This window comes from Leucoraja erinacea, chromosome 35 (genome assembly GCF_028641065.1).
Source record: "Leucoraja erinacea ecotype New England chromosome 35, Leri_hhj_1, whole genome shotgun sequence".
Classification (NCBI taxonomy): domain Eukaryota; kingdom Metazoa; phylum Chordata; class Chondrichthyes; order Rajiformes; family Rajidae; genus Leucoraja; species Leucoraja erinaceus.
In genome coordinates this window covers 3,043,241-3,064,159 of record NC_073411.1, presented here as the reverse complement: position 1 = coordinate 3,064,159, position 20,919 = coordinate 3,043,241, and the positions used below count along the sequence as shown (strand labels likewise).

Here is a 20,919-nt window from a genome sequence, read left to right as displayed (position 1 = left end):
AACCGATGGGCGGAACGGGACAAATGAGTAGAATCTAACATTGGTAGCCCAAAAATTGCAGTAATAGGATGAGGGTGTGAATCAATACCTAAAACTACAGAAATAGTATCAAAAATTTATTTCCAATATTTTTCCAAAAGTGGGCAGGACCAAAACATATGGGTCAGTGAGGCCACTTCAGAATTACATCTGTCACAGGTAGGATTCATATGACCATAAAAATGAGCTAACTTATCTTTTGACATATGAGCTCTGTGAACCACCTTGAATTGTGTCAGAGCGTGTCTTGCACACATTCAGGAAGTATTAACTAATTGAAGAATCCTCTCCCATTTCTCTATAGGTAGATAAATTTGGAGTTCTCTTTCCCAGTCAATCTTAATTTTATCAAATGTATCTTTTTGTAATTTCAAAATCAACTCAAAATGGTTGTTATTAAACCTTTCTGATAAGGGTTCAAACATAAACATTTTTCCAAGATTTCAGTTTGATGTGGTAATGGAAAAATGGGTAGAGTAGCCTTCAAAAAAGTCTAATTTGTAAATAACTAAAGAAATGTGAGTTAGGTAGATTATATTTATTGGAGAGTTGTTCAAAAGACAACCATCCAAATCATGAAAAGCTGATAATCCCTTCCTCTTCCATAACAGAAAGGCTTGATCAGTACTAGAAGGTTGGAAGAAAAAAATAGATAGGACTCAATAAGATAAAATCATTAAATACAAAAACCTTTTGAAAGTGAAACCATATTCGGAACGTATGTCTTATTATTGGGTTAATCATATATTTATTCAATCTCGTAATTGTAAAAGGTAACGAGGCCCCTAGAATAGAAGCCACTGATAGCCCTTGTAAGGAATCATGTTCAAGATTTATCCATCCTGGTCATTGGGTATCTTCTAAATCTTTTGTCCAAAATGTTAGATAGTGAGCATTAACTGCCCAATAGTAGAATCTAAGGTTCGGCAATGCCAAACCACCATCTTTTTTAAATTTCTGTAAGTATTTTTTACTTAGTCTGGAATTTTTGTTCTGCCATATATATGAAGAAATTGTGGAGCCAATAATATCAAAGAAAGATTTAGCAATAAAAATTGGTATCGTCTGAAATAAATACAAAAATTCAGGTAGGATAAACATTTTAATAGCATTGATTCGGCTGATTAAAGATAAGGACATTGGTGACCATTTAGTACACTGTTGTTTGATATGGTCAATTAGAGGCCTAAAATTGGCTTCAAAATAGATCCTTGCATTTCTTGGTAATCTTAATACCTAAATAAGTAAAACATTCGGTAGTCAATCTAAATGGAAACTGTCCATAATTCGAGTTAGATTGTTTAATGGAAAAAGCTCACTCTCACTAAGATTTATTTTATAACCAGAAAACTACTAAATTGACTGAGTAGTGCTACTATTGCCGGAATAGATTTCTCAGGGATAGAGAGGAATAATAACACATCATCTGCATAGAGAGATCACTTATGTGTCTTATTCCCACGGACAATACTAGAAATATTAGAGGATTCCCTAATAGCTGTGGCCAAAGGTTCCAAAGCAATATCAAATAGTAAATGACTTAAAGGACAGCCCTGTTTAGTACCTCGAAAGGGCCTGAAAAAAGGGGATCTGATTATTGGTAAGTACAGAAGCCTGAGGTATATAATATATCATCTTGATCCAAGAGATACATTTTAGACCAATCTTCAATTTTTCAAGTGTATTGAATAAGTATTCCCATCCTACTCTATCAAATGCCTTCTCAGCATCAAGTGAAATGACACATTCTGAAGTTTAATTTGACGCTGTATATATGATATTCATTAACCTCCTAACGTTAAAGTTTGAGTAACGATTTTTAATAAAACCTGTCTGATCTTCAGAAATAATTTGCGGTAAAATATTTTCCAAATTCATAGCTAATATTTTGGAAAGAATTTTGGAATCTACATTTAATAGTCAATAGTCAATAGTCTATTTAATTGTCATTTGGACCCCTGGAGGTCCAAATGAAATGCCGTTTCTGCAGCCATACATTACACACAAATAGACCCCAGACACAACATAAATACATTTTATATAAACATCCATCACATTGCTGTGATGGAAGGCCAAAAAAACTTATCTCTCCACTGCACTCTCCCCCCCCCCCGATGTCAGAGTCAAAGTCAAAGCCCCCGGCTGGCGATGGCGATTGTCCCCGCGGCCATTAAAGCCACGCCGGGTGGTGCGAGGTCGCACACCGGGTCTTGGTGTTAAAGACCCCGGTGTGCGCTCGCAGAGTCCCGCGGCCATTCCAAGCCGCGCGGGGCAGTGGTGTTAGGCCCCGCTCCAGGAGCTCTTCGACCCCGCAACTCGGGCGGGAGAAGTCGCCGTTGCAGGAGCCCCGAAAAGCGGTCTCCCTCCAGGGATCCGCGGGCTCCCGGTGCCGCCGTCCGCCAGACCCGCAGTAGCAGCCTCCGCATCAGCAGCAGCAGCGGCAGCAGCAGCAGCGCTCCTCCACCGCTCCACCCGCTCCGGTCTCGGCCAGCTCCGCGACGGCGACGGTGAGTCGTAGCACCAGAGTCCCCGGCTTCTTCCTGTTGGAGGCCGCTCCTCGTTGCGGCCCCAACGACAACTGAGACCCGACGAGAAAAAGTCGGGTCTCCAGTGCAGGGAGAGATTCAAAAGTTTTCCCCCCCACCCACACCCCCCACACACACACCCCAACATAAAATAACAAAAACTACATAAAAACACAGACAAAAAATAATAAAAACGCGGACAGGCTGCAGAGGCCGCTGCTGACCAGAGTCGCGCCGCCTATTTAACAGTGATATAGATCTATATGATGTCACTTCAGTAGGGTCTTTATCTTTTTTAAGAATTAAATGCTTCATAAAAGGATTGTGGTAATCTATTCATTAAAAAGGCTTCTTTAAAAACCTTGCATAGCCAGGGAGACAGTTAACTTGAGAAATACTTAAAGAATTCCACTGTAAACCCATCTAAACCAGGAGCTTTACCAGAATTCATCGAGAGGATTGCTTTCTGTATTTCTTCCTCCGTGATGGGTTCATCTCACAACAGAGACTCATTATGTGCTAAGTTTGGCAAGTTCAGTTTCTTTAAAAACTCATGCATTATATTGGAATCAGTAGGAATTCTGATTATTATAGGGAGGTATAAAATTCCTGAAAGGATTTATTAATTTCATCATGGTTTACCATGTACCATCCCGTTTACTCACTTTAATAATCTGACGTTCGGCTGACACAGCTTTCAACTGATTGGCGAGTAATTTGCCAGATTTATCAGCATGTATATAAAATTGACTTTTGGTTTTAAGTAGCTGATTCTCAATCGGTGATAGTAATAACAAATCAAGTCTCAATTGAAGTTCAACGCTATTCTTATAGAGCTCTAGACTAGGAGCTTTTGAATATTTTTTATCAATTTCTTTAGTCTCATCAGCCAATATACGTATTTCATTTTGAGTTTTGTTTTTTTTAATCACACGGAGTATGAAATAATTTGTCCTTGAATATATGCCTTAAAAGCATCCCAGACTACGCTATTGGACATTTCTTCAGTAGAGTTTGGTAAGAACAAAAAAGCAATCTGATCTTTAATAAAATTAACAAAATTTAGATCTTGAAGCAGAGTAGTATTAAATCGCCATTGTTTAGCACTAAACTTGGAATCAGGTAGTTTAATTGATAGTTTCAATGGTGTATGATCAGAAATAGCAATTGCATCATACTCACGCAGTGACCGATGAAACAAGAGACACTTGTTTGTCACGTGCCAGTTGGCACAGTGAAATGTGTGATCACCATACAGCCATACAATCAAAAATAAGGAACACAACACGCGATAGAGTTCAACACAAAACATCCTCACCCAGCGAAATCAAAGGTTTCCCACTGTGAGGGAAGGCACCAAAGTCAGTGATCTTCCGTAAACTAGCCGAGAATCTATAATAAAGTAGTCAATCCTAGAGCAACTGGCATACATGAGAGAAAAAAGAAAATTCTTTGTCATTTGGGTGTAGGAATCTCCAGACTTCTAACATTCCAGAGTCTAGTAAAAAAGAATTATTAATAAAACTATCTGATTTGTTTGTAAGCACATGATCAGATGCAGATCTGTCCATCGAGGGGTTCAAACAGCAGTTAAAATCTCCACCCATTATCAAAAGATGTTCATTTAAATTAGGAAAGGATGCGATTAACTGTTTAAAAAAACTCAGGGTAATCAATATTAGGTGCATAAACATTCACCATAACAATTTTTTGGTTATGAGGAACACCAGCGATCATCAAAAATCTACCATATGGATCAGAAATTGTTTCATAATAAACAAATGTAATTGAGGAGTCTATAAAAATAGAGACTCCTTTCACCTTTGCCTGTGAATTTGCTGTCCTCTCCAAAACTTAAAGAATCGTTGATTGTCGTCTTTCCTTACATGAGTTTCCTGAACAAAGATAATCTGCGCATTTAATCTATGAAGAACTTTAAAACATTTATTCCTCTTAATGGGATGGTTCAGACCATTCACATTCCATGAAAGGAAGTTAATAACTTTATCCATATTGTTTGTACATGTGGAATGTAAAGGGTTAATTTCTTAGAGCATAACAGTTCATAATGCTGGAAGGAGAAGAATCTGCAGAGCCAGAAGTGACGACATTTCAGACATTTTTGTAGTTCAAATTCTGCCCAGGTAGAAAAAACTAAACTAAAAGCAAAAGTCCCCGCCCCCCGACATTTTAAAAGTAGAAGAACTAAGAAAGAAGATCTTAAAAATTAATATATAATACCATTACATTAAATTAACAGTATCTTAGAGAAGTTATGTTTGATATGGTTTGATACCATCATACTAAAATTCTAAAAGGTAATTAAAGAATAACTCATCCAATTAAATTCATGAGCATTTACAAAATGATATATTGTCAAAATAGGAACAATAAATCTCCAATTGTAGATTAGTCGACTATCAGTAACTCCCCGTCGGGCTTCAGCCCCATAAGCCTCCAGAAGGCTGGAAGCTTCTTACGGATTGTTAAAAAAATCAGTTGTTACCATTAAAGAGTCGTATACACAGTCCAGCTGGTTAGAGCAAGGCGGAGGAGCGCAGCTGTTTCTTAAACAACTCAGACATTACATTACGGAAAGACTTTCTCAATTCCATAAGCTCATGGCTATAATCAGGAACAAACCGAAACTTGCATCCTTCATATTCAACCATGCCCAACATTTTTTTGCTCGGAGGATATTCTCCTTCATCTGCAAAAAGTGAAACCGAACGATCAAATGTCTCGGTTTATCTTGGGGACCAGATTTCCTCCCGATCCTGTGTGCGTTGTTCAAAATTGTAAGATTTTCATAGTGCTCGTTGTTGAAAGTCTCCTTTATCATTTTAGAGGCATATTTTATAACATATTTTATAACATTAATTCAGTCGACGGCTTCTATTTTCCAGATCCATGTTTTTTAATCTTGGATTGCTGGTGTGCCCAAGTATTTTCATTCATTTTCCATTCCAGTGTTTCAATCTTCAAATCTCTTTCCTGGCCCAAGGTTTGCAAGTTATCAATTTGTTCCTTCTGTTCATGTGATTCAGCATATCATAATCAGCTTGTCTTGAACTTCCTTCAATATGATTGAAATTCCTTTCATCATTTCTTCCAAACTGCAGAATCTTGTTTTCATTTATCCGTTCATTTTCGATATTGGCTCTAAGATACCAGAGTCGGAAGCTGTGCCTTCCCCATGCTCCTTCCTTGGAGAAGCTGTTTTTCCTCTTGCCCCCATCCTTTACACAATTGAAGCGTATAAAAGTGTTATCAACATTTTACACAAGCAATTGAAACAAGCATTAAAGAGTGGTAAAAGAAGTTAAAAGTTTATCAAGGAAATTTAGGGTTTCGGAAAGGTTAGACCGTTGCCTTCGCCTTCGCTTCAAGGGTTTCGGAAACCTAGTAATAACAAGCTCGAAGGGTTTCGGGCCCGAACGTTGCCTATTTCCTTCGCTCGAACATTGAAAGAAACGTAGCCTATTTCCTTCGCAAGAAGGGTTTCGGCCTGAAACGTTGCCTATTTCCTTCGCTCCATAGATGCTGCTGCACCCGCTGAGTTTCTCCAGCTTTTTTGTTAACCTTCGATTCTCCAGCATCTGCAGTTCCCTCTTACAAAGTTACAACCTTTACAGCATGCTGCCACTAGGAGCACTGACCTGTTTATCTGCCTCTTCCAGTATTCATCAGACTAACCTGAATCTCGCCGGGACACCACACGAGAGTTAGCGAATGGCCGATTTGTCGTCAGGCCAGCGGATTAGAGGAAAACCGAAGTGGCAAAAGAAAATGACTTACAATGGGGGCCCAATTACCTCTCTCTACGGTCCGAGACCACTCTGTTCCTTAATCGCCAACTCGCAGTGACTTGTCCGTTGAGATCCCACTTCTGTCACCAAATGTGAATTCCGCTACATTTACCTTTAGTCTGGTTCAATGATAATTGAGTCGAATACAGTGGTTGAGTCCAACAGATTTTCCCGTCCGCGGGTATTAACTTCAAGGTATCTGTTCGGACTCCGATCAGACTCTTCACAGACCTTGCAGAGCAAGCAACCTGATGTAGAGATGATCACATATTATACAGAGTTGCAGCAATGACGTTTAACACAATATCCACTTCAATTCAATCACAAGCTGTACCCACTCACACGATACTTGTCACTTATACAATTTACAGTACATTCAGAAGGTATTCACATCCCTTCACTATTACCACATTTTGTTACATTACAGCCTTATTCTGGAATGGATTCAATTCTTTTTTTTAATCATAATTCTACACACAATACCCTATTATAAAAAAGCTAAAACAGGTGTTTAAAATTTTTTGCAAAGTAATTATAAAGAAATAACTGAAATATCACATTTACATAAGTATTCAGACCCTTTACTTTGTTGAGGCACCTTTGGCAGCGATTACAGCCTCTAGTCTTCTTGGGTATGATGCTACAAGCTTGGCTCACCAGTATTTGGGTCATTTCTCCCATTCTTCCCTGCAGACCCTCTCAAGCTATGTCAGGTTGGATGGGGAGCGGCAATATCTCTTGTTTCCTTTCCTAAGGTCATAAGTGATAGGAGCAGAATTAGGCCATTTGGCCCATCAAGTCTACTCTGCCATTCAATCATGGCTGATCTATCTTTCCCTCTCAACCCCATCCTCCTGCCTTCTCCCTATGACCCAAAACATCACCTATTCCCTTCTCTCCAGAGATACTGAGTTACTCTAGTTTTTTTGAGTCTGTCTTTGGTTTAAACCAGCATCTGCAGTTACTTCCTCCCATTAGAACAGTGCAGCAGAGGGGCAGGCTGCCAAACATGATGCCAAACCCAATGCTTATCTGCCCGCACATAATCCATATCGATACGATACAACTTTATTTTTCATAGGAGGGAAATTGATCTGCCGACAATCATAAAAACAAAATACATGAAACATGAAATTAAAGTGACGAGTGGAAAGGATTGAGGATGTGCAAAGATTGGGGTGTAGGGGGGAGGCGGGGGGGAGGATGGGAGTCAGTCTCAGTCTAATCCCAACAATAGAAGGGGGAGGAGTTGTAAGTTTGATAGCCACCGGGAAGAAGGATCTCCCTTCTGCATTCCCTCCATTCCCTGCATATCCAAAAAGCCTCTTAAACACCACTATGGCACCAGCCTCCACCGCCAGTGTGTTCCAGGCACCCACCAACATCTGTGTGAAAAAAGGACACAAACTGCCTGTGTAACTCAGCGGGTTAACAGGAACCCTTCCTCACTCTGATTGCAGGCAGGAAGGTGAGGGAGAATGGGTATTATCTACATAAACCGACCCCCCCGAGATCAGAGAAAAATAACCTATAATCGAGCTGTGTTGGAAGGAACTGCAGATGCTGGTTTACACTGGAGAAGTCACAAAATGGTGGAGTAACTCAGCGGGACAGGCGGCATCTCTGGAGAGAAGGAATGGGTGACGTTTCGGGTCGAGACCCTTCTTCGGACTGAGTCGGCCTGCTGAGTTTCACTGTCTCTTTTACTCGTTATCACCTTCCCCACGGCAAACAATGGACCATTGTGGGCTCCATCTTTCCTTGGTCATCGATGCGGGTTCTGATTTGTTCTATGTACCATAGAAACATAGAAACTGGGTGCAGGAGGAGGCCATTCGGACCTTTGAGCCAACTCCGCCATTCATTGTGAACGTGGCTGATCGTCCCCTATCAATAACCCGTGCCTGCCTTCTCCCCATATCCCTCGACTCCACTAGCCCCTAGAGCTCTATCTAACTCTCTTAAATCCATCCAGTGACTTGGCCTCCACTGCCCTCTGTGGCAGGGATTTCCATAAATTCACAACTCTCTGGGTGAAAACGTTTTTTCTCACCTCAGTGTTAAATGACCTCCCCTTTATTCTAAGACTGTGGCCCCTGGTTCTGGACTCGCCCAACATTGGGAACATTTTTCCTGCATCTAGCTTGTCCAGTCCTTTTATAATTTGATAGTTTCTATAAGATCGCCCCTCATCCTTCTAAACTCCAGTGCATACAAGCCTAGTCTTTTCAATCTTTCCTCATATGACAGTCCCGCCATCCCAGGGACCTTTTCACATCTCTCGTTTCCCTCTCCCCTGACTCCCGGTCTGAAGAAAGGCCTCGACCCGAAACATCACCTGTTCCTTTTCTCCACAGAAGTTGCCTGACCCGCTGGGTTACTCCAGCATTTTGTGTCTATTTGCCTATAACGGAGAGATTCCACCAGAATTCCCCCAGTCACGGTGGCGCAGCGGTAGAGTTGCTGCCTTGCAGCGAATGCAGCGCCGGAGACCCGGGTTCGATCCCGATATCGGGTGCTGTCTGTACCAAAGATTCTAGAGGAGGTCTGTACGGACTTTGTAGGTTCTCCCTGAGATCTTCTAGTTTCCTCCCACATTCCAAAGACGTGGGTTAATTGACTTGGTAAATGTAAAACATGTCCCTAGTGTGTGTAGGATAGTGTTAATGTGCGGGGATCACGGACCGGTGGGCCGAAGGGCCTGTTTCCGTGCTGTAAATCTAAACTAAACTAAAACTGAAATAACACTTCAGATTAAATTATTACTGATTATTTGACTTTGATGAAAGCTCCAATCAAATATTTTACTTAAACGTCCGATACATCTACGTACAAATAATAATCAGAATTATTTATTGCGGTTCATGGAAATGAGTGAATTCTCTCCCTCTCTCTGTGTCTCTCTATCACACACTATCTCTACAGCTACAGCCTTTTCGGATCGAACACGGCGGATAATCGAGTATTTACGTACAACCTGGAGTTAAAAATGCAGGGAAAGTCGATGCAAACAGCGCATGTTCTCTCTCGTGATCCCGGGTCGGTTCCATCGGCTGCGAGGCAATTTGCAAAGCCCCGGCGGCCCTGCTGTGCGCAGCGCCTGGTACACTGTGGGACCTCACACTACAGTCGAGCGGAGCGGAGATCAAACATCTCCTCGACTCGCTGATAATTCTGCACCAAATATTGAAAGCGTGGAAGAGAAGGTTTCTGCTAACAGTTGGGGAGGTTAAACTGAAAAGCAAACGTGATCTCTTACGTTAGTGTGAGGGGCTGTGTGTGTGTGTGTGTGTGTGTGTGTGTGTGCGCGCGCGCGAGCGTGTGAGTTGAGGGTGTGAGTGTGTGAGTGTGTGTGTGTCTGTGAGTGTGTACGTGTCTCAGTGTGTGTCTGTGAGTGTGTACGTGTCTCAGTGTGTGTGTGAGTGTGTTTCAGTGTGTGTGTGTGAGTGCGTGTGTCTCGGTGTGTGAACGTGTGTGTGTGTGTGTCTGAGTGTCTCAGTGTGTGTGAGTGTGTGTGTGAGTGTGTCAGTGTGTGTAAGTGAGTGGGTGGGAGTGTGTGTGTGTGTGAGTGGGTGTGTGTGTGTGTGTGTGTGTGTGTGTGTGTGTGTGTGTGCGTTTGTGTGTCTCAGTGTGAGTGTGAGTGTGTGTGTGTGAGTGTGTGCGTTTCTGTGTCTCAGTGTGTCTCAGAGTGTGTGTGTGTGTGTGTGTGTGTGTCTCAGTGTGAGTGTGTGTGTGTGTGTGTGTGTGTGTTTGTGTGTCTCAGTGTGTGTGTGTGTGTGTGTGTGTGTGTGTGTTTGTGTGTGTGTGTGTGTGTGTGTGTGAGTGTGTGTGTGTGAGTGTGTGCGTTTCTGTGTTTGTGTGTGTGTCAGTGTGTGTGTGTGTGTGTGTGTCTCAGTGTGAGCGTGTGTGTGTGTGTGTGTCTCAGTGTGAGCGTGTGTGTGTGTGAGTGCGGAGCTCCCCCTCTTAAAGCAGCTTGTGGAAGCAGTGGAGTCAATGAACCAGAGCGTGTCATCAGGCAGCGCAGGCAGGGTTTCGCTGCCAGATCCGCTCCGCTAGCTGTGCTCGGCAGAGTTTAGCCCGAGTGCGCTGCGAGTCGACATGGGACAGGAGAGCGGGACGTACACTTTGCAATGAGTTGCCCGCTGTTGGGCTGCGGGATGAGCCGCGTTGTGGATGGAGCAGTGACAGGACCGGTGTGAGCTCTCCCGGCCGGAGGAGCGATGGAGTGCCCAACCACCCGCGCCAACGCCAGCTCGCTGTGTAACGGGAGCCAACAGGTGGTGTTGGGGGAGCGCCTCCTCTCCCTGCCCTACTCGGCCCGCACCACTGCGGGCATCGCCACCGCCATCAGCTTCATCATCGGCGTCACCATCATTGGCAACGTCCTGGTCATCATCGCCGTGTTGACCAGCAGGTCGCTACAAGCCCCTCAAAACCTCTTCCTGGTGTCCCTCGCCGCCGCCGACATCTTGGTGGCCACTTTGGTGATGCCATTCTCCTTGGCCAATGAACTGATGGGCTACTGGTACTTCAAGCAGGTTTGGTGCGAGGTCTACCTGGCGCTGGATGTCCTGTTTTGCACGTCTTCCATAGTCCATCTCTGCGCCATAAGCCTGGATAGGTACTGGTCGGTGACCCAGGCCATTCAATACAACTCCAAGAGGACACCCAAGAGAATCCGCTGTGTGATCCTCACCGTGTGGCTCATAGCGGCCGTCATCTCCTTCCCCCCTCTCATCTCCATGGACAAAAACCTGGGCCGAGAGGAGATCCCCGTGTGCCGGCTGAACGAGGAGCGCTGGTACATCCTGTCCTCCAGCATCGGCTCCTTCTTCGCCCCGTGTGTCATCATGGTCCTGGTCTACATCAGGATCTACCAGGTGGCCAAGACCAGGACCAGGCGGTCACCGGGCGACCGAGAAGCGGGGCTGGTCAACGCCACCGCCCCCGCCTCCAACAAGCGTCGGTCCACCGAGCCGACCTCGCCGGCCCGCGGAGACAAGGTTCAGGAGATCGGAGGCGAGGGGAAGGAGGGAGCTGGAGATTCTTCGTCCTCGGAACAGGAGGATTGTTCCAACGTAGGGAAGTCCCAGACAAGGACTGAAGCTGGGGGATCCCACAAGCAGGCGGCTTGCTCTTGCCAAAGCCAAGCCGAGCACCTGGCCAAGCGGCAAGCTCCACTGACGCCCAACGCCATCAGGAAGAAAGCCATCCAGAACCGCGAGAAGAGGTTCACCTTCGTTTTGTCCGTGGTCATTGGCGTGTTCGTTCTCTGCTGGTTCCCGTTTTTTTTCTCCTACAGCCTGACCGCTATCTGCCCGGCCACTTGCTCCATCCCCCCCGCCATCTTCAAGTTCTTCTTCTGGATCGGCTACTGCAACAGTTCCCTCAACCCCGTCATCTACACCATCTTCAACCAGGACTTCAGGAGAGCCTTCAGGAGGATCCTCTGCCGGGAACACACGGGCTCTCTGTACCGCGTGTAGGAGGGGGGGGCGAGGGGTGGGGGGGGGGGGGGGGGGGGGGGGGTGGGGGTGAGGGTGAGGGTGAGAGTGGGGAGAGGGTGAGGGTGAGGGAGAGGGAGAGGGTCAGGGTGAGGAGGAGAGGGCGGGGAGAGGGGAGGGTGAGGGAGAGGGAGAGGGGGAAGGTGAGGGTGAGGGTGGGGAGAGGAGGTGAGGATGAGGGTGGGGAGAAGTTGAGGGAGAGGGTAAGGGTGGCGGTGAGGGTGGGGTGGGGAGAGGAGGGGAGAGGGTGAAGGAGAGGCGGAGGGTGAGGTGTGAGGGTGAGGGTGAGGGTGAGGGGTGAGAGTGTGCACGGAAAGCGAGGATGCAAACCAACAAAAAACACCATTCTCCAAATAAACCAACGGCATGTGACGATACCGCTATCTCAGTTCAGTGATTTATTTCCAAACGAGCGGGGCCGCGGCGTAGCGATCCAGCTGCTGCCCCGGCCACAGCGCCAGAGACCCGGGTTCGTCCCTGACTACGGGTGCTGTCTGTGTGGAGTTTGTACGTTCTCCCCGTGACCTGCGTGGGTTTTCCCGGTGAGATCTTCAGGTTCCTCCCACGCTGCTAAGACTTACAAATATAGGTTGACGTTGGCCCTAGTGAGGGTGATGGTGAGTGAGGGTGGGGGGGGGGGGGGGTGGGGGTTGAGGGTGGTGGGAGGGGGGGTAGTGTTGAGTATGGTGGGGGAGGGTGCTGGTCGTCGGCGGAGGGATTCGGTGGGCCGAAGGGGCCTGTTTCCGCGCTGCACCAAACGGGTTCGATCAATGTGCTGAAGATAGACACAAAATGCTGGAGTAACTCAGCGGAACAGGCAGCTGACAACAGGCAGAAGAAGGATCTAGACCCATTCCTTCTCTCCAGAGATGCTGCCCGTCCCGCTGAGTTACTCCAATTTTTTGTGTCCGCGGAAACAAGCCCTTCGGCCCACCGAATCCATCTTCGGTTTAAACCAGTATCTGCAGTTCCTTCCTACACATTTCGATCTATGTGCTGTCTATGTGGAGTTTGCACGCTCTCCCTATTACCGCGTGGGTTTCCACCAGTTGCTCCGGTTCCCTCCCACATCCAAAGACGAGTGGGTTTGTAGATTAATTGGTTTCTATAAATTGACCCGAGTGTGCAGGGTAGATACTCGTGTATGGAGATTTTGCGGGGCGGGTGCGGACTCTGTGGGCCGATCGGCCTGTCTCCTAAATCTCTATCGTTGTGTCACAAAAGTTAAGTACAAGATTGCATATTTGAGGTGAGTACATTGTCGATATTGCTACAGTAATGTTTGGGACAAAGACCCATAATTAATTAATGTATTTATTTGCCTCTGTACTCCACAATTTCAGATTTGTAATAGAAAAAAATACATGTGGTTAAAGTGCACATTGTCAGATTTTAGTAAAAGCCATTTTTATACATTTTGGTTTCACCATGTAGAAATCACAGCAGTGTTTATACATAGTCCCCCCCCCCCCCCCCCCCCCCCCCATTTCAGGACACCATAATGTTTGGGACACAGCAATGTCATGTAAATGAAAGTAGTCATGTTTAGTATTTTGTTGCATATCCTTTCAATGCAATGACTGCTTGAAGTCTGTGATTCATGGACATCACCAGTTGCTGGGTATACTCTCTGGTGATGCTCTGCCAGGCCTGGATTGCAGCCACCTTTAGCTTCTGCTTGTTTTGGCGGCCAGTTTTCTCTTCGGCATATAAGAGGCATGCACATTTGGGTTCAGATCAGATGATTGACTTGGCCACTTAAGAATTTAGCTTTGAAAAACTCCTTTGTTGCTTTAGCAGTATGTTTGCGATCATTGTCTTACTGTAGAATGAACTGCCGGCCAATGAGTTTTGAGACATTTGTTTGAACTTAAGCAGATAGGATGTGTCTCTACACTTCAGAATTCATTATGCTACTGCTACCATTAATGAAGATAAGTGAGCCAGTACCTTCAGCAGCCATACATGCCCGCCATAACATCCCCACCACCGTGTTTCACAGAAGAGGTTGTATGCTTTGGAGGTAGACAAAAGTGCTGGAGAAACTCACCAGGTGCAGCACCATCTATGGAGCAAAGGAAATAGGCAACGTTTCGGGCCGAAACTCTTCTTCAGACTGATGTAGTGTGGGGGAGGGGTGGGTGGGGGGGGGGGGGGGGGGGGGGGAGAAGAAGGGGCTGAGGGAGAGCTGAGAAGGGGAGGAGACAGCAAGGGCTACCGGAAATTGGAGAAGTCAAATGTTCATGCCGCTAGGGTGCAGACTGCCCAAGCGGAATATGAGGTGCTGCTCCTCCAGTTTCTGGTGGTGCTCACTCTGGCCATGGAGGAGGCCCAGGACAGAAAGGTCGGATTCGGAATGGGAGGGGGAGTTGAAGTGTTGAGCCACAGGGAGATTAGGTTGGTTAATGCGGACCGAGCGGAGGTGTTCGGCGAAACGATCGCCAAGCCTACGCTTGGTCTCACCAATATAGATCAGCTGACATCTAGAGCAGTGGATGCAATAGATGAGGTTGGAGGAGATGCAGGTGAACCTCTGTTGCACCTGGAACGACTGCTTGGGTCCTTGAATGGAGTCGAGGGGGGAGGTAAAGCGACAAGTGTAGCATCTCATGCGGCTGCAAGGGAAAGTGCCCGGTGAGGGGGTGGTGTATGAGGGAAGGGAAGAATTGACCAGGGAGTTAAGGAGGGAGCGGTCTTTGCAGAAAGAAGATGGGGGGGGGGGGGGGGGGAGATGGGAAGATGTGGCGAGTGGTGGGGTCACATTGGAGGTGGCGAAAATGACGGAGGAATATTTGTTGTATGTGACGGCTAGTGGGGTGAAAGGTGAGGACTAGGGAAACTCTGCCCTTGTTACGAGTGGGGAGATGGGGAGAGAGAGCAGTGTTACGGGGTATTGAAAAGACCCTGGTGTGAGCCTCATCTATAGTAGTGGAGGGGAACCCACGTTCCCTGATGAATGAGGACATTTCAGATGCCCTGGTGTGGAACCTCATCCTGGGAGCAGATGAGGCGTAGACAGAGGAATTGGGAGTAGGGGATGGAGTCCTTAGAGGAAGCAGGGTGGGAAGAAGTGTAGTCTAGATAGCCATGGGAGTCAGTGGGTTTATAGTGGATGTTGGTCAGAAGTCTATCACCTGCGATGGAGATAGTGAGGTGAAGAAATGGTAGGGAAGTGTTGGAAATGGCATGCTTTGGATCTTGGGCAGTTCCTTCTCTCCTTCATACTTTGCTCTTGCCATCACTCTGATATAAGTTAATCTTCATCTCATCTGTCCACAAGACCTTTTTCCAGAATTGTGGTTGTTCTTTTAAGTACTTCTTGGCAAACTGTAACCCAGCCTCCTATTTTTGTGGCTAACCAGTGGTTTGCATCTTGCAGTTTAACCTCTGTATTTCTGTTCATGAAGTCTCATGTGGACAGTGGTCATTGACAAATCAACACCTGACTCCTGAAGAGTGTTTCTGATCTGTCGGACAGGTGTTTGAGGATTTTTTTCTTTATTATAGTTAGATTTCTTCTGTCATCAGCTATGGAGGTCTTCCTTGGCCTGTCAGTCCCTTTGTGATTAGTAAGCTCACATCATTCTCCTTAATGATGTTCCAAACAGTTGATTTTGGTAAGCCTAAAGCTTGGCTGATGTCTCCAACAGTTTTATTCTTGTTTCTCAGTCTCATAATGGCTTATTTGACTTTCATTGGCACAACTTTGGTCCTCATGTTGATAGACAGCAATAAAAGTTTCCAAATGTGATGGAAAGACTGGAGGAAAGATTAGGTGCTGAGAGCTTTCTTATACCTGCATTAAGGAGACAATTAAACACACCTGAGCAATTACAAACACCTGTGAAAACAGCTGTAATATCTACATGGTGAAACCAAAATGTATAAAAATGGCCTTTAATAAAATCAGACAATGTGCACTTTAACCATATGTGGGGTTTATTCTCTTACACATCTCAAACTGTGGAGTACAGAGGCAAATAAATAAATAAAGAATGTATATCTGTTGGTTATTAGTCAATTATCACTGTCCCTTCTGGGCGGGGAGTGGAATCGGCTGGCGATTTTATATAGAAGTTATTGGAAGAAAAAATAAGAGTTGGTCTTGGCACCATGTGTGGTGGAGACATTGTGGACCGAAGGGCCTGTTCATGTGCTGTACTGTTTAGGTTAAAGGCACAGGAACAGGCCATTTCAGCCCACAACGTCCGTGCTGAACACGGTGCCAGGTTAAGTTAGCCTCCTGCTTGCGTGCAATCCATTTCCCCCTATTCCCTATCTGAAAGGAACTGCAGATGCTGGATTACAGAGTGTCATGTATTCTGTTTAAGTGGTTTAGAGCACTTAGATACCCTCCCCCTTTCCCCCTCTTTCTGACCCACCCTGGTTCACAGTCACAGCTTCCACACCCCACCCCCCTTAGACCAACCCGTTCCACTTATATCCCTTTCAGCTGATCAAAACCACCTTCACTGTATCCACCTATCTCTTAACAGGCTTTGCCCCCGACCCCTCTTCACCAGCCTTCTCCCCCCCCCCCCCCCCACTATTATTCGCCTGAAGAAAGATCCTGACCCGAAACATTGCCCATCCATGTCCCTACAAATATTAAAGATAGACATAAAATGCTGGAGTAGCTCAGCGGGTTGACAAGGTTCCTCATGGAAGGTTGGTTAAGAAGGTTCAATTGTTGGGTATTAATGGTGGAGTAGCAAGATGGATTCAACAGTGGCTGAATGGAGATGCCAGAGAGTAATGGTGGATGGCTGTTTGTCAGGTTGGAGGCCAGTGACTAGTGGGGTGCCACAGGGATCTGTGTTGAGTCCGCTGTTCTTTGTCATGTACATCAATGATCTGGATGAAGGTGTGGTAAATTGGATTAGTAAGTATGCAGATGATACTAAGATAGGGGGTGTTGTGGATAATGAAGTAGATTTTCAAAGTCTACAGAGAGATTTAGGCCATTTGGAAGAGTGGGCTGAAAGATGGCAGATGGAGTTTAATGCGGACAAGTGTGAGGTGCTACATTTTGGTAGGACAAATCAAATCAAAATAGGACGTACATGGTAAATGGTAGTAAGTTGAGGAATGTAATTGAGGAATGCAGTTGAACAGAGGGATCTGAAAATAACTGTGCACAGTTCCCTGAAGGTGGAATCTCATGTAGATAGGGAGGTAAATAAAGCTTTTGGTGTGCTGGCCTTTATAAATCAGAGCATTGAGTATAGAATTTGGGATGGAATGTTAAAATTGTACAAGGCATTGGTGAGGCCAATTCTGGAGTATGGTGTACAATTTTGGTCGCCAAATTATAGGAAGGTTGTCAACAAAATAGGGAGAGTACAGTGGAGATTTACTAGAATGTTGCCTGGGTTTCAGCAACTAAGTTACAGAGAAAGGTTGAACAAGTTAGGTCTTTATTCTTTGGAGCGCAGAAGGTTATGGGGGGACTTGATAGAGGGTCTTTAAAATGATGAGAGGGATAGACAGAGTTGATGTGGATAAGCTTTTCCCACTGAGAGTAGGGAAGATTCAAACAAGAGGACATGACTTGAGAATTAAGGGACAGAAGTTTAGGGGTAACATGAGGGGGAACTTCTTTACTCAGAGAGTGGTAGCCGTGTGGAATGAGCTTCCAGTGAAGGTGGTGGAGACAGGTTCGATTTTATCATTTAAAAATAAACTGGATAGTTATATGGACGGGAAAGGACTAGAAGGGCCGAGATGGCCTGTTTCCGTGCTGTAATTGTTATATGGTTATATGGGTCAGGCAGCATCTCTGGAGAAAAAGAATAGGTGACTATTTGGGTTGGAAGTCTTCTTCGGTCTGAATGGGGTTCCAACCCAAAACATCACCTATTCCTTCTCTCCAGAGATGCTGCCTGTCCCACTGAGTTACTCCTGCATTCTGTGTATATCTTCTGGATAAACCAACAACAGCAGTTCCTTCCCAGAGATACTGCCTGAGGGCCTGCTGAACTACTCCAGTGCTTTGTGAATTTTTTTGCATATCTAAAAGTCTCTTAAACAGCACTATCATATCTGTCTCCACCACCAACCTCTGGCAGCATGTTCCAGATACACACCGTATGTAAAAAGAACTTTCTCTGCACAACTCCTTTAAACTTTGCCCCGCGCACATTAAATTTATGCTCTTTGGTCATAGAAAACATAGAAAATATGTGCAGGAGGAGGCCATTCGGCCCTTCGGGCCAGCACCGCCATTCATTGTGATCATGGCTGATCATCCCCTATCAATAATCTGTGCCTGCCTTTTCCCCATATTCCTTGCCTCCACTAGCCCCCAGAGCTCTATCTAACTTTCTCTTAAATCCATTCAGTGATTTGGCCTCCACTGCCCTCTGTGGCAGGGAAATCCCAAAATTCACAACTCTCTGGGAGAAAAAGCTTTTTCTCACCTTGGTCCTAAATGACCTCCCCTTTATTCTAAGACTGTGGCCCCTGGTTCTGGACTCGCCCAACATTGGGAACATTTTTGCTGCATCTAGCTTGTCCAGTCCATTTATAATTGTATATGTTTCTATAAGATCGCCCCTCATCCTTCTAAACTCCAGTGAATACAAGCCTAGTCTTTTCAATCTTTCCTCATATGGCAGTCCCGCCATCCCAGGGATCAATCTCGTGAACCTACGCTGCACTGCCTCAATCACAAGGATGTCCTTCCTCAAATTAGGAGACCAAAACTGTACACAATACTCCAGATGTGGTCTCACCAGAGCCCTATACAACTGCAGAAGAACCTCTTTACTCCTATACTGAAATCCTCTTGTTATGAAGGCCAACATTCCATTAGCTTTCCTCACTGCCTGCTGCACCTGCACGCTGGTCTCTGGAGAGGAAACCCTTGTGGTGCATTATAAGGGCAGAAGCGAAACATTTGCCAGCATCACCCTCCCTGTAATTCTCCTTCATTAGCCAGGATGCAGACAGGTAGCTTTTCTCCCCAGCCTTTGGAGCGGCACGGTGGCGCAGCGGTAGTGTTGCTCCCTTACATTGCCAGAGACCCAGGTTCGATCCTGACTATGGGTGCTGTGTGTACAGAGTTTGTACATTCTCCCTGTGACCACATGGGGTTTCTCCTGGTGCTCTGGTTACATCCTATACTCCAGTGACATGCGGGTTTATCCGCTAATTGGTTTTGGTAAGTTTTAAAAAACTTAATGTGTGTAGGTTAGTGTATGGGGCTTTGGCACAGACTCGGTGGGTTGAAGGGCCTGTTTCCACACTGTAACTCAAAGGCGAAATTATGTCTAAAGACAATTAAACTGCCAACTTGGCATTTTTAGACCTTGTATTGGTCAGTCAGTTTCTTCCCAGCTGTGATCAGGCAACTGAACCGCCTACCAACACCTAGAGAGCAGTCCTGACCTCCCATCTACCTCATTGAAAATCCTCGGGCTATCTTTAATTGGATTTTACAGGCCCTTATCTTGCCTAAACATTATTCTCCCTGTTATATTTCTGTACTCTGCGGACGGCTTCATTATAATCATGTATAATCTCTCTGCTGACTGGTTAGCACACAACAAAAAGCTTTTCACTGTACACGTGACAATTAATTAAACAAAATTAAACATATCTTTTGCATCTTCAGTGTACCAGAGATATCAGGAAAGTGGAAGTGTGAGGAAAGCTCACAATCTATTGAGTCTAAAGACACAACTAAAAACTTACACTTGCAAAATTATTAAATACCATATTCACACAAAGGGTAGTGGGTGTATGGAAAGAGCTGCCGGATATCAGCGACCAAGACAGATGTATACAGCAATCATTCTTCCCCCGCACCATTAAAGCATGGAATAGTCTTCACCCTAGCTTAGTTACCCAACCAGACGCAACTGAATTGAAGGTAGCTCTTCTTCCGCAAGAACCCTTTTTGCTTAAGTCCACCCTCCGCCACCTCCAGTTTAAATTCCATTTGGAATATTTTTGGAGGACCAAGATCCAAGATGAAATGGAGGAAGTCGTTGAGGCAGGCACTAAGAAATATTTAGACAGGTACATGGATAGGACAGGTTTAGAGGGATATGGACCAAGCACTGGCAGGTGGGACTAGTGTAGATGGGTTGAAGAAGAGCCTGAAGAAGGGTCTTGACCCAAAACGTCACCCATTCCTTCTCTCCAGAGATGCTGCCAGTCGCACTGAGACACTCCATAATTTTGTGTCTGTCTTTAGTGTAGATGGGATATGTTGGCCGGTGTGGGCAACTGGGGCCGAAGGGCCTGCTTCCACGCCCTATGACTCTACGATTCTATGACCAGTAGAATTACCACTCCATGGGTTGCACAAAGATTAAATAAATAGGCAATGCCATCTGCTTTTACCCTGTGGCTAGCTGCCCTAGGATACAAGATATATTAACTGCAGTAAACCATTCTTTTAACGGACTTCTTTATAATGGACTTCGGTTGTAGCGGGCGCGCCTGGCGACTGCTATCAACGTTGCCCTCCGCTCATCGCTGCCGTTTCCAGGCCGCCCGCACCTGCCATCACTGCCACCTCACCTGCCCGCGGGCCGTGACCACCGACGGCCGGCAGACTCACCTGGATTCCAAGCCCAGTTCCAGACCGAGAGTCCGACGAAGGGTCTCGATCCGAAACGCCACCTGTCCATGTTCTCCAGAGATGCTGCCTGACCTGCTGAGTTACTCCAGCACTTGGTGTCCTTTGTGCACTAGACGGCAACTGCAGTTGTTTGTTTCAACTATTTACACAATGACAATGTCTTACTTGGTTATAGCGGACAATAGGCAATAACGGACACCAGTCCCCGACACTCCCCCCATGGTCTGTTATAATGAAGGTTTACTGCGGATTTATAGCATAAAGTTGATAGAGCAGCTGCCTCACAGCGCCAGAGACGGTTCGATCCTGACGTCGGGTGCTGTCTGTGTGGAGTTTGCACGTTCTTCCGTGAAAGCACGCGTTTCCAGCGGGTGCTCAGATTTGCTACCAAGTTCCAAAAACATGTGGGTTTTATGTTAATTGTGAAATTGTCCCTGGTGTGTTGGGAGTGG

General features: G+C 45.7%; 1 protein-coding gene across 1 annotated transcript; it reads left to right on the top strand.

The window, feature by feature from the left end:
• The first annotated feature begins 10,251 nt into the window (after positions 1 to 10,251).
• On the top strand, positions 10,252 to 11,859 carry adra2b (adrenoceptor alpha 2B). Its single transcript, XM_055662032.1, has one exon. It carries the CDS (start codon positions 10,594 to 10,596, stop codon positions 11,857 to 11,859), a length of 1,266 nt encoding a protein of 421 aa, XP_055518007.1. The 5' UTR covers positions 10,252 to 10,593.
• The last annotated feature ends 9,060 nt before the right edge of the window (positions 11,860 to 20,919 follow it).